Here is a 13504-nt window from a genome sequence, read left to right on the forward strand (position 1 = left end):
ACACACACACACACACACACACACACACACTCTCTCTCTCTCTTGCACACACTCAAACATCCACTTAAATTCTCCCTCCCTTTACTCATACAGTACGTGTGAGCATGCTCAACCCTTCCCACACAACCACACACATACACCCTCCACCGACCCCCTGGTGTGTGCAGGGTTCACAGTAACAGTGTGTGCGTGTCTCTGAGGGGGGACAGAGGGAGGATAGGGGAATCTAAATAAAGCTATGTGTGCTTGGCTAATGAAACACACTGTATTCCCCACAGTCTTATCAGGCAAAATGGTCTTTTTTTCAGAGGCAGTACATCTAGGTCTTTCTATAACACCCAAAAACTCTTCATAACTACCAACAGAACATGGTTTTATCAGGGAGAAACACAGAGAATCCCTTTCACAGCAAGACAAGGGAATAATGGTTCAAGCAATCCTGTTTCTATATACATGTGGTGGCTCGACTTGACTGGGTTTGACATTACGCGCCAGCCCAGCACGGCAGGGATCTGTATCTCTTTTACAACAGGGCTACCCGATTGATGGTGTGTCTTTAACTGATGACGTGCTTGTCTTTACTATTGTTTACCATTACACTGAGCAATAGTTGTTGGTATAGCCAGCTACTTTTCATTGTGGTTTTTCAGGCTGTTGTTATGATTTTGCTTGGCATCTACCGATTATAACTCCAAATACTAGATGAAATGGATGTAGAGCAGAAATTTACAATTCGTCCCTGAATGATTACAAAGCCCACTTGACGTCGCTGCAACCTGCTTGGAGGCGGTTGAGCGCGCTATGACCGTCTCTGGAGATGGTCCATCCCGGGCATGACTTGGCAGAACTCAGTATGTTTAAACTGGTAATGGAAACCAATGCAGCATAGTTTGGCTCAGTTCAGCCAAAAGTAGCAATGGAAAAGCCCAAGCAGAGTGTAGTGCTGTTGAAAATATTGATATATTGTTACATATCATTTCTGTACATTTGAAATGGTTTCAGTACTCATCTTGCAGTATTGATACACCAGTTCCAGCTACGTTTTGTATCCTACGAAGGTATCACTCTGGCCACACTGTATTGATAATGCAACCCGAAACATGGCTTCATCGCAGGATAATATGCTATAGGTGTTTTGGAGAATAATAGGTTAGAGGAAGTACTTTGTTTTTCTTCTGTTTTTCTCTTCCCATATTTTCTCTCATCTGTTTCTGTCTGCTGTGTTTGGCAGACGTGTTAGTCAGGGTGGGAGGTCTCTATCCGTGCTGGGTTCTGTTCAGGCAGATGCACAGCCTTCAAGTCAAAATCCTGTGTGGGTCCGTCTCGAGTGCATATGTCTGTGTGCTGTAGTGTGTGTGCGTATGTGTTTATCCAGGGATCCATTAGTCTGTTATTAGCACACTGTGGTCCACATCTGGCCCTTAGAACCAGCTCCAGCCCCAGATACTTGAAGGGAGATTCCAGACTTGATCCAAATGCTTGAGTCCTGACCTAGGTTTGCTTCTTTAGTTATTGAGGAGGGGGAGTCAGTCCTTGTGAATTGTGGGTCAGTGCAATGTGCATTTATGGCAACACTGACATAGATGCATATTTGATGACACTGCATGAGCACCTAAGGATTGAAGATGAAATATCTTTTGGGGTTTTTTTATACAGTGCCTCAGCATCGCATTTCTGGCTGTTAGTGTAATGCAGACCTGCTCTACCCATTATCAGCTGCGTGTGTCACTCCACTTTGTTGGTAGTTGCTGTGTAACACTTGATTTCCTCTCAGTATGAACTCTCATTGTTGTTTGTAATACAGCCGATGATGGTGGTGTCATCTTCATACTTTGCAATTGTCATCTTCATACTTTGCAATTGAATTATCTCAATGTCTGGGAGTGCAGTCATGGGTGTACAGTGTGAACAGGAGGGGGCTGAGCAAGCAGCCCTGGGGGGCTCCGGTGTTGAGCACTAAAGTAGAGGAGGTGTGACTTCCAATCTCAACTGTCTGGGGTCTGTTTGTGAGGAAGTGTGTGACTCAGGCCCATAGTGTTATGTTTTCCAATCAGTTCCATGTGAGGGAGATATTTATGCTTTTATTTATTTTTATATTTGACTGTGTGAACAGGTTAACACCAAAAATGGGGTTAAGCTGGAACAAGGAATAGCTCAACAGTTTGTTTTTCTTTTAAAGGGAACACTTCACTGATGTATAACTTCTTGTTTTCATTCGAGCTTTTGGCTTTTTTTAATTGTGAGGATGGGGTGGGTCAAGAGGGAGCTGATGAGGATGTGGAGAGTTGGAATATCAGGAGAGTTATAAAAAGTTGAGGGTGGGGGGGGGGAGGGGGCAGGATGAGAACTAGGATTTTGAGAGATCAGAGACAGAGGTGAGTAAGTGAAAAGTGGAGAATTGTGTGGTGGGGAGGGGATGTACAGGAAACCCCATTGTGTGGTGGCTCCAGCCATTTCCTGTTTGTGTGCCAGCTGTACTTCCCTCTTTCCTGTTGTACCCAGGAAGTCAGTGTCACATTCCAGCTCTGATCAGCTCTGTGTGCGTGTATCAGAGGGATCTCAGGACCTTGTCTTTGTCAATACCTGCATGTTTGTTGCTTCCCTGGTCTATTGTTAGGTGTTTAAATAACACATTTACAGCGGATAAGCATTTGCAGAGCCCAGTACATGCAGGCTTCATCCCTTCCAATAAAGCTGCAGATGTAGTGGTCACGGTTTGCAGAGACTGCTTGAACTTTGAATCTAAAGTTGGGGAGACGCTTGGGAACACAAAATCAATTTAGAGTATAATAAAAGAAAGTTAATTGTTAATTAATCGTTGGTCGTTTTTCAAGCTAAAATGTGAAACATTTTCTGGTTCCAGCTTCTTAATTGTAAATGCTAATAGTAATTAAAGAGGCTTGGGTTTTTGAAATATTGGTTGGAAAAGACGTCACTGTAGATGTTACTTTGTGCTCTTGGAAATTATGATGAACATTTTTCACAATTTTTTGACTATTCGATTAATCGTGAAAATAAGTGTCAAATTCATGAATAATAAAGATAAATGCTGCATAGCTGTGTTATGTCACATGAATGGTATAAGCCAGTAGTTTGAAAGGTCTACATTTTGCCATTATGATTCTGTATTTGTTTTAAAATGAGATTGGCGCTGCAATTAATGATTATTTTCATTAACGATTAGTATGAGAATTACTGTACTGTCATCAAGGAGCTTGTTTTGTCCAACTAACAGTCTTAAAATTAAACATGATCAGTTAACTATCACAAAGGAAAGCAACAAATTCTCAAAGTTGAGAAGCTAGAGCAAATTCATGTTTGACATTTCTACTAGAAGAAATGACTTGTATGTATGATATGGTCTTTTGGTCATGGTCTTGGTCTGACTCAAGATATCACCCTATATTTCTTGCTAAAAGTACATTTGTAAAATTCTGTTTTGTAAAATTTGTCTTTCTCTCCCTCTTCCTTCCTCCTCAGCGGTAGAAGAAGGGGAATCCTCAGAGTGTGGAGGGACCTGGGATGAATCAACTGTCCAGACAGGTTAGTGTATACTGTACACACAGACAGACACACACACGCGCACACACACTGATAGCGTAATTGAGTTCCAGCAAGCTGTCAGATCCACACGAGAGGCTCAAGTCTATACATCTCTCAGACACAAACACACATACACATGCAATTTGTAATATCAATTCCACATGGTTTATAATGGCCTGCTCAGAGGGGATATCAAGGAGAAAATGGAGGGAAAGATGGAGAGATGAAGTGAACATAAAAAGAATTAGGATGGAGGGATTGGTAGAAGTATTAGGAGAGGGAAAACCCATGTAAGAGAGAAAAGAGGAGATTTGAAGGGAGAAAGAAGTAACGAGAGGGTGATGTGGAACGAGAGCGAGCTCTCACTGGTCTCAGGAGTCAGACTGAATGGAAAGAAAGATGACAAAGGGGATATGGAGAACGAGAGAGATGGGTGGAGGGGGGCAGGAGAGAGATTTGTGTGCTTTTTCACTACTCTCTGTGGTCTGGTGATATCCTGGGAGGAAGTCAGAGAGATGGTAGGGCTTTTCTTTTCTTTTTGTTCTTTTCTTGGATTTTGTTTTTCCTTGTGGTTTCTCCAAACCAACTGCTCCATTTCTCCCTGTCTGCCTCTCCCTCCCCTCTTCTATCTTTTCTCTTTCTATCTCTCTCGCTTGTTTCCGCCCTGAGATGGAAATGTGAAATTATCCTCACTCACCCTTTTTTGCCTTGATGGAAAAGAAACAACTGAACCTACTGCGCTCAGAAGTTCATGTATGAAATGAGAATTAATGTACACTCTGTGTCTCGACAGAAGGACAGCAGTTACATGGATTCAGTGGATGTGGTTTATTCATTGTGATTTTTGCAGACAAAAAAAAAGTACAAATACAGGCCCACGGTGGCATCTTTAAATGTCTTGTTTTTTCTATCCAATGGTCCAAAAAATCTAAAGATAGTCAGTCTACCATCATACACAGCTCGACAGCTTCATATTGGGGAAATTCCTTTCCCTCTGGTAACTCGGGGTTGGCCAAAAAAATAATATCACAATCTATTTAATCGCAATCATGATCATTCCATTTTTTTTTTGACAATTTTGAAATGCCTGTAGACACACTTAAATTGTCTATGAGTTTCTCTATTTGCACCATTAAAACCCAATATTGTGTTAAATATTGTTCTTTTTTTGCTAAAAGCTCCTTACTCACAGTGCCGCTAGGTGTAACTGTCTTCAATATTTTTCCTTAGGTCTTTTCATGGCTTTATTGATAGGACAGCTTCAGAATGACAGGGAATGGGATGAGAGAGATGGGGGATAAAGGAGTAAAGGAACACAGGTCGGACTTGAACCCTGGGCCGCTGCGGCGAGGACACAGCCTCTGTACATGGCTGTTAAAAAATGTAGTCGGTAACCTAATCCAAGTATCACAATATTAGTATAAGTATAAAAGTAATGTAACTTGATTACTTTCCGTTAACCTTTGGATTACCTCAACACCAAACTAATGCAAATTGAAAGAAAATATCAATAATATGACTTTTGTTTAATCTTAATAACGCGTGTATTCTGTAAGATTTCACATTTATGTGTTTGGTTTCTCTCCAAACCAGAGTGATTAATCTTAATCCAAACTCACCCACCCAAAGATTTCAGGGTAAAATATGGTACACCTGATGGCTCCATACGCTAACCCTGGTGCAACTGGGCTATGGACATTTTTCTCCCTATTGTCATCAGTGTTTAAGATCAAATTCCACATTTTCCAAACCATGGCAAAAACAGTTTGACTACTGTAGATGTTTGTCAGCTGCAGCTAGTTTTTATGCTCTGGTTTGCAGCCTATCAGAGAACAGTTAAACACTTCCCCTGACTAGATCCCCACAGAGAAATAAGATACTGCTGAATGTGGTAAATACGCAGTTATCTCTCTCTCTCCCTCTCCTGCCCTGTCTCCTGTTCAGCTCTACAGGGATACAAGCATCGGAAAGTATGACCCTTGGGGTGTCTATGACGTATTAAACCCTCCCATCCTTACCCCCCCCCTTCTCAGACCTGTGCTAACTCTTCTCCGGGGGCACTATGTGTGTGTGTAGGTGTCTGTGTGTGTGTCTGAGTGTGCATGTTAAGGGGGGTGCTGACTGAGGTCCTGGGTGGCTCGCTAGAACTGCTGTGTGTGTCAGTTCCTGCAGGAAACTAGAGTCCCATGACACACACACATGCACACACACCTATCTCGCACTCTTCCTCCCATAAAAGCACACTGTCCCATATTCCCTTACTCAGCCACTCTTTCAATTTTGGTTTTACCGTCAATTCCCTGTCCCAGCATCCTCAACATCACTTTTTCTCTCTTTCTCTGCATGCTTGTCTCTTTCTGCCTTCCTAAATCTCCAAGTATCCCTCTTTCTCACTGTCTGTCACTCTCTCTGTCTATCTTCTTCCATCCCTAACTTTCTTCTTTTTTTACTTTTTAACTGTGCTCATATTAAAATAAGTGCGTGGGAAAGGAGTGAGACTTGCTGCGTATTCCTTATTCAAGCAGATTACAAAGACAAAAGACCTTGTTTCCTTAACTCCCTGGGAGATGGTGTCGACAAGGACGGGGCGAGAAGAGACAGAAAGGGAAAAAGAGAAAGAGAAAGGAGAGATATACCTTCCTATGCTGCTATTAACAAACTTCCACCCCTCCTTTATCCTTTCTCTACTCCCTTTCTCTGTGTCTCTCTGAGTCTCTCTCACTTTTCTGGAAAATGTGTGTTGAGTTTGGAAAGACCCGCGGGAGGGAAGGCGGAGGGAGGTGGGAGGGTGACTCAAAGGGAATAGCATCCAGCCGATCTATTCTTCCCACTTCAACATCTCCTCCTTTCCCTTCCTCCTCGTCCTCCTGCTCCCTGGCCTTTCTGCCCCAGAGTGGAGCCCCCAGAGGCCGAAAGTGCCCCAACACCCTGTGGCTCTCTCTCCCTCTGCCCCTGCCACCCCTTAGTGGGAAAGAAAAACAACTTGTCCCCATCCTCCCTTGTTTCCTCTCTTGTTCCCTTGCTCCCCCAGTGTGTTGAGAGAAGAGAAAAAAGAGACGCTGCCAAGGATAGAGAAAGGAAATGAAGATTGTTGTGAAGGGCAGGTAGCAGCATAGTGGGCCTGCTTTGAAGAATCGTCCACGCAGACTTCACTGTAGGAGAACAAACCAGGCAGGGGTGAGACACATGCCCGACCAGGCAGAAGTAGCACATCAGAGACACGTGTGTCTGTGATGAAATCTTCCTCTCTGTCTCCTTTTGTTGTTTTTCTCAAGTCTTGTCTGACAGACTTCTATAGACTACACTCACACACTCACACACTCACACACACTTGCTGTTTCTTTTGGACAACATTCACACAGAGTCACATAGAGCCAGTGAGTCATCATGGAAAAGGTTTGTCAGGTCCCCAAGCTGAGACTGAGAAACTGAGACCTTACCGCATTATTGTTATTCACAGCTCAAGTACTGTGTGAATGTGAGTGTGTGTGCACGCACATGTGTGTGTGAGTTCATGGGTGTGTGGGGACATGATTGGCCAGCCAGAAAGTACTCAGTTTACATTAATGTAGTTTCTAATACAAATGTCCTTGAAACTGCAACGAAAATAGAAAATAACAAATGTAAATGCTATGTCACTGTGTGTGTGTGTGTGTGTGTGTGTGTGTGTGTGTGTGTGTGTGTGTGTGTGTGTGTGTGTGTGTGTGTGTGTGTGTGTGTGTGTGTGTGTGTGTGTGTGTGTGTGTGTGTGTGTGTGTGTGCTCGCGCTCTTTTCATCCAGTATATTGTTGGAGTATTAAGGACGAATGTCACTATTGAATGTGCTGTGTTGTTGTTTCGTTGGAATGATGCACCACATCTGTATACTTCAATGTAGGTCCTTACAGGGGTCAGAGGTTAAAGGTTAGCTGGTCCTTTGACCCTGGCTTTGTCCAGCATCTTCTCCAGAGCCTTAAGTGTCTGGTTTATTGGTACAATATAACAAACTGGTAAAAAAAAGAATTTAGAATTTAAAAAAGGAAAATTATTGAAAACATTCCTGATACACTTAAGACTTAGTGGGAAGATGTACATTTGCGCACGTTGGTGCCTGTTTTGAGTTCAGAAGGTTAAATAACAAGCAGATAAATTAATAAAATATAGACTTAAAGATGGTTAGATTGGAAGCTACATTACATAATCAAAGCTGAAATCCCTTCCATCCATCCATCCATCCATCCATGAAATACTAGTTAGTAGGCTATTCAGTTAGCAGATTTTTGTGCGACATGCAATAGATGTTGCATGTACAGAACAGAACAACAAAAATCTTGTTTTTGTCTTCAAGTTTCTGAGGTTTATCTAATTTTAAGTCACTCTCTCCCTCTCTCTCTCTCTCTCTCTCTCTCTCTCTCTCTCTCCCCCTCTCTCTAATAAATACAATATAGAGAGTGAGTAAATGTTAAACAAGGAAAGCAAAAAGAATGTTTTGTTCAAATGAGGAGATGAGAAAATGAAGGGAGATTACAGGCCGCATCACTGTTCTCCTGCTTCACTGTAATATCTTCATGATGGCCAGAGCTGAGAAAAACAGGACACTGGCCCTCTCTCGCTCTCTCTCTCTCTCTCTCCTTTTTTCGCCTCTCTCTTTTCCTCTTCCTCTATCCCTCTTTCACCACTACCCTCTGGAGGTCCATAATGTAGTTTTAATTTCCCCAAGGCTACCACAGGAAAACAGTTCCTGTGTGTATGCATGTGTGTGTTTGTGTGTGTGTGTGCAAACTATTATTGCCTGCTTGTGACAGCGCATGGTGCATCTGTGTTTTTGTCTGTATTGCAGCATTTAAGCTCTTTGTTTGTGTGCGTTTTTTGTTTGTGTGTGTGCGTGTGCACCAAAAATTCAAATAAGTTAGCAGCTGTCAACTTGTTTGCGAGTGTGCTTTTCTGCTGATCTGTGTGTCTTTGCATTGCATGTCCGGCTGATTTTGTGTGACTGTGTATACAGTATACAGCATGCGTGTTTGTGTTTGTGTGTTTGTCTTTTCTGTTACCTTCCATGACGTGAGTGGCTCTTTCATCATCCTGTTTCCAGACATTGGTGTTGGGTGCTGCTCTCCCTTGCTGCAGTGTGTCCCAGGGGTCTGTGTGTGTGTTGGTGTGTGCACATACATGTGTGAGTGTGCATCTGTGTGCGACTGGTACTCTGTGGCTCAGCAGATCTCGTCCCGAGGGGTTAGGGAGGCCTTGTATTGTGAAATCATACACACAAACACACACACACACACATTTAGAGGCTATGGTGGGGGAAAGAACATGAGGTGGGAGGCAGAGGGGAGGAGGTGAGGAGAGATGGCTTCTTTATATAGCCACATAACACACACATACACACTCACAAACAAAGCGAGGCAGAGGGTGAGAGAGGGGTGGGGGAGTCATTCTCTTGAGAGATGCCGAGCAGGCCTGTGTTGTTGTGTCCAGCTGCACCTGTTCAGCCTGTGTGTCAGTGTGCATCTGAGTGTGCACTCTGTGCCAAATGTGACCATTCTTTCTATCTGCCCACTTCTCAACATTTGAGCTCAGGTAGGTGAGTCATTGTGCTGACAGTAAACCAGCAGCGTCTCACTTTAATACTGAATTTAAATAGAAGGTGTTTTCAGCCACATTTGGTAGGGAGGTAGAATCCAAACTGTTCCATAAACTTTAGTTGCTTTACCTCCTGCAACCAGATGGTACTTAAAGGATAAGTACCGTTTTTTACAACCTGGACCTTATTTCTGGCAAAAGATATGGTCATTTACTCACCCAGATAACTTTGGTGTCATTCGGCGTCGTTCGGACGAAATTAGATCCAGTGTAGCGGCGATATATCCATATAGTGGGAGAGACGGGGCAGCGACACACAGCCTCTATATAACGCATTATCTGCCACGAAACTAGTTAATTTCATCAATATTTTGTTACGATATGCTAGCGCTATTAGCCTCTGAGTCCGGGCTCGTCCGTTATCAACATCCGGGGTCAAACTAGCAGTAGCAGCTACAGGTAAACAAGGCGCGCTGTCGCGGGTGCGCGCGCAGCTCAGAGACGACATCTTCCAGGTCAGAGGTAGTAGATCAGCCTACAGACCCCGGATGTTGACAATAGACGAGCCTGGACTCAGAGGCTAATAGCGCTAGCATTTCATAACAAAATATTGATGAAATGAACTAGTTTCGTGGCAGATAATGTGTTATATAGAGGCTGTGTGTCGATGCCCCGTTACTCCCATTATATGGATATATCGCCGCTACACTGGATCTAATTTCGTCCGAACGACGCCGAATGACACCAAAGTTATCTGGGTGAGTAAATGACCATATCTTTTGCCAGAAATAAGGTCCAGGTTGTAAAAAACGGTACTTATCCTTTAACCAGTATGTCAACAAATACAAACTGAGAGTGCAGATTAGAGTGTGGACTCATTTTTTCCACTCTGTCCTCTCGTAGATGTGACTGTTAAATTCACTATGAGATAGCAAGAGCCAGTTAGCAACCTCCATGATCTAATCGTATGCACTTAGAGATTAAATATTAATGTTACAGTTTATGGGACTGTTGCGGCTCAAAACAGAAAACCTAGCCAGCCACTGTCTGTTTTAATCTATTGACTTAAAGTCATTTTTTGGTCACACTGTCGTAGCTTAAACTGGCAAAAGACAAATTTTGTGCTTCAGCGTATCATTATGAAGTAATGTTGATTGCACAGTCTAATGTATATAGAATACTGACACCATCTGAGTTTACATTTTGTGCATTAACACAATTTTGGATAAATCACCCTGCTCTACGTCTAGGGCTGCAATTTAGATTTAGTAAAATTCAACAGTAATGATAAGTAAATGTACAGGGTACATTAACTGCCGATTATCCTGCCACCATAAACCCTGAAACCGCTTTATTGCTGCAACCATATACAGTGTATATTGCATATACTGGGGAGATTTTTTTCCACAGTTGTATTTCCATATTTTAATTACAAGAAGTGATTGGAAGTGAAGTGTTTTTCTTTAAATAGTAGACCACTTGGCACTCAAAGCAAGCCATGTGATGCAGGTCTGACATTAACATCATGGCTGGTTCGCAGCCCTGCTGAAGGTGGTGCCCAGCCAGGTGCCTGTGAATCCTGGTCCAGTGTGGAGTGCAATGTGGAGCAGAATGAAAGCCTTGTGTCAGGCCTGTTTGGTTTCTAAACATTCTGCTGGAAGCTGCACACACACTTTTTCCCACCTTTTGATGCCTGTTTTAGGCTTACACAGTGTGTATGTGTATGTGTGTGTTTTATGTCAGCCTGGCCTGCAGATATACATCTCTCTGAGCCGCAGAGTGTGTCCCAGACAGGCCACAGTACCAGCTCCTGGCTGCCAAATCTAACACTTGAATAACTACCTTACCTTTGCAGTATTACAGTATGTTTTATTCCCCTTTAACTCTCCCTCTCACTTTGGCACTCTCTTTCAGTACACTTCTATCACCCTGGGGTAGTTCAGGAACATTTCCCAGAGTTCATTAGTTCCCTGGTTTTCTTCCCGCAGGATATATAGAGATGTACGGTGGTCATGCTGACTGTGTGTGTTTGATTCTTGGTTCTAGTTCGCATCTCCACCAGCTTATCTTGGCAACAGCTCACGACAGTGCCATGAAACCAAAGTCAGACTTTGGGATGGAGTGTATCCATCTTGGGTACAGTGTTGAAGGTTCTCTGTTCAATTTATAACTTACTTTTTCTGAGCGCAGCAGGACACAAAACCTCTGTCTTTGTCGCTCTGTCTCTCTTTTCCCATCCAGTATGTTTAGGGCTTATTATCATTTAGCTCACTAATTACCTCAATGAACTCATTCTAACATGGGTAATGAGAGAAAGCACACAGCTATCAAACACACCCATGCAATGAACACACACAAACATCCACACATACTCTTCCTCTTTAAGCCTAACGAGCGGTGATTAGTGGGTCTCAGCTAGGCGTGGTTAGGCTGTGTAACATCATTCTGCACTGTGGACTCTGCTAATTCACTTCTCTTTATCTAATTACCCAGGGTGCGCACAAACACACACATGCACCAGTACACCACACACACACACACACACACACACACACACACACACACACACACACACACACACACACACACACACACACCACCTGCATATATCTTTCCTCCAGATATGCAAAGTGACCTCATTATTCCAGAGGTATCCATTTATATATTTATATTTTTATCTGTTAATAAACAGCCCATTGTCCTCAGGTTGCTGAGGCTGGTGGGTACATCCATAAATATTGCTTATTTCCTTTCCTCTAGAGACACATGGTGTAAAAAACATCTTCTCTCCACGTCCTCGCCTGATGTTGCCTGCTGTTAGACACAGACACCTGCATATGGAAATTGTCTTAAAAATAGTCTGTAATATATATTATGACTTTCTCTGGAATGTCATGGGGGCCAATTCCTTGTCCATGAATGCTTAATCGTCGTAGACATTCAAAGTAAGGACTAATATACAGTTATAAGCATAATAGTGCTACTGCTGTGATATAGTTTTTAATCCACTTTCCTTTCCGAAAAATACAACTGTTCACCTTCTGATTTCAAGTTTCTATCTTTTAACAATCTAAGACTAGCTTAATTTCCTCTTTAACTCATCGTAAGATGCACTTCATTGAAACCCGACAGAAACAAAATAAAACTCAACAAAACAATCTTGGTTTGTTGAGTAAATCACCTCCATACTGTCTCCCAGGTCTTCAAACTGACCTCTAACAGTCTTGGAGGCTGTGTTCAGTCCCAGTTCGGTGTCTAGCCGTGTCACTCTCAGGCTGCTGAACCTGACTGAGGTGAGCATCGTTACCTGTGATGACTCCCCCAGTGATCCTAGGTCCAGGCAAACTTTAGTGCAACTGACTCCACGGCTAACAGAGCCTAAGCTTAGTAGCTAATGGTAGCTAGCTACAGCCAAGGATAGCTTCAGAAGAGCAACTTTTGTTGGTTACTCTGGGGATATGCTGCCCCCTATGTTTTTGGAGCTACCCTTCGAATTCTGTCCATATTTTCATATTTGCTGTGGATGCATGGCAGTGAATGATGTTGGTGTGAATGGCTGCTCTAGCTGTTTTAACATGTAGACCAATCCCTTTAACCAAACACTGACATCCTGGTTGTACTGTCATATTAACATTTAAATGCAGATTTTTCTTTTTCTGCACATAAACACCACATTTCCTGCAGAAACAATGACCCAGAATACTGCTGGTTTTCTATCGCACCAGCTAGTTAATTTCCTGTAATTGCATTTACTGTGCATCCCAGGTGTGATTCAGTCCCTCATTACATGGCTAGAATAAAAATCAGCTGGACTCTGTGACTCAAGGACTGGTTGAAAAATCATCCTCTGACACATAGGCTTTTTAGTGAAAATTATAAATTTAGTTGTACATGTTGCTGTCTCATTTAATAGTGAAATTTGTATTTTTTATGTTTTCTGTAGTTTAACTGCGGGACGTGATTTTTGTGTGTCTCAGCGGATGACGTAAGAATATAACAGGGTGTCTGGGTTTGGGATTGGAGGGTTTGTGTGTGTGTGTGTGTGTGTGTGTGTGTATCTGTGAGCAAATGTGCAGTTATTCCTGGCATAGGGACAGTCTGTGACTCAGAGATAATGGTCCTCTGTAGAGCGTGTGTGTGTGTGCATGTGCTCATATGTCTGAGTGACTATAGCTATATCCTGCTGACGTGTGTGTGTGTCTGTGTGTGTGTGTTTTTGTGTGTGCAAAAAAGAGAGACTGCAAGTGGATGGTGCACAATTGATATTTGCTAGGGACCACTGTTGTACTATTCAATCAATACCCTAGCGCGCACACACACACACACACACACACACACACACACACACACACACACACACACACACACACACACACACACACACACACACACACACCCC

The 13504-nt window shown here is 42.8% G+C and overlaps 1 protein-coding gene across 2 annotated transcripts in view; it reads left to right on the top strand.

Annotated features, from left to right (window-relative positions):
- znf423 (zinc finger protein 423) overlaps window positions 1–13504 on the top strand; it is a 152440-nt gene that overhangs the window by 18838 nt on the left and 120098 nt on the right. For both annotated transcript variants that reach the window (XM_084364532.1, XM_084364533.1), the window contains exon 2: window positions 3481–3543. In XM_084364532.1, coding sequence (XP_084220658.1) covers window positions 3481–3543 — 63 coding nt within the window. The remainder of the gene's footprint in view (window positions 1–3480; window positions 3544–13504) is intronic.

The sequence above is a fragment of the Pagrus pagrus genome (assembly GCF_965226575.1).
Source record: "Pagrus pagrus genome assembly, chromosome: 10".
Taxonomy (NCBI): Eukaryota; Metazoa; Chordata; class Actinopteri; order Spariformes; family Sparidae; genus Pagrus; species Pagrus pagrus.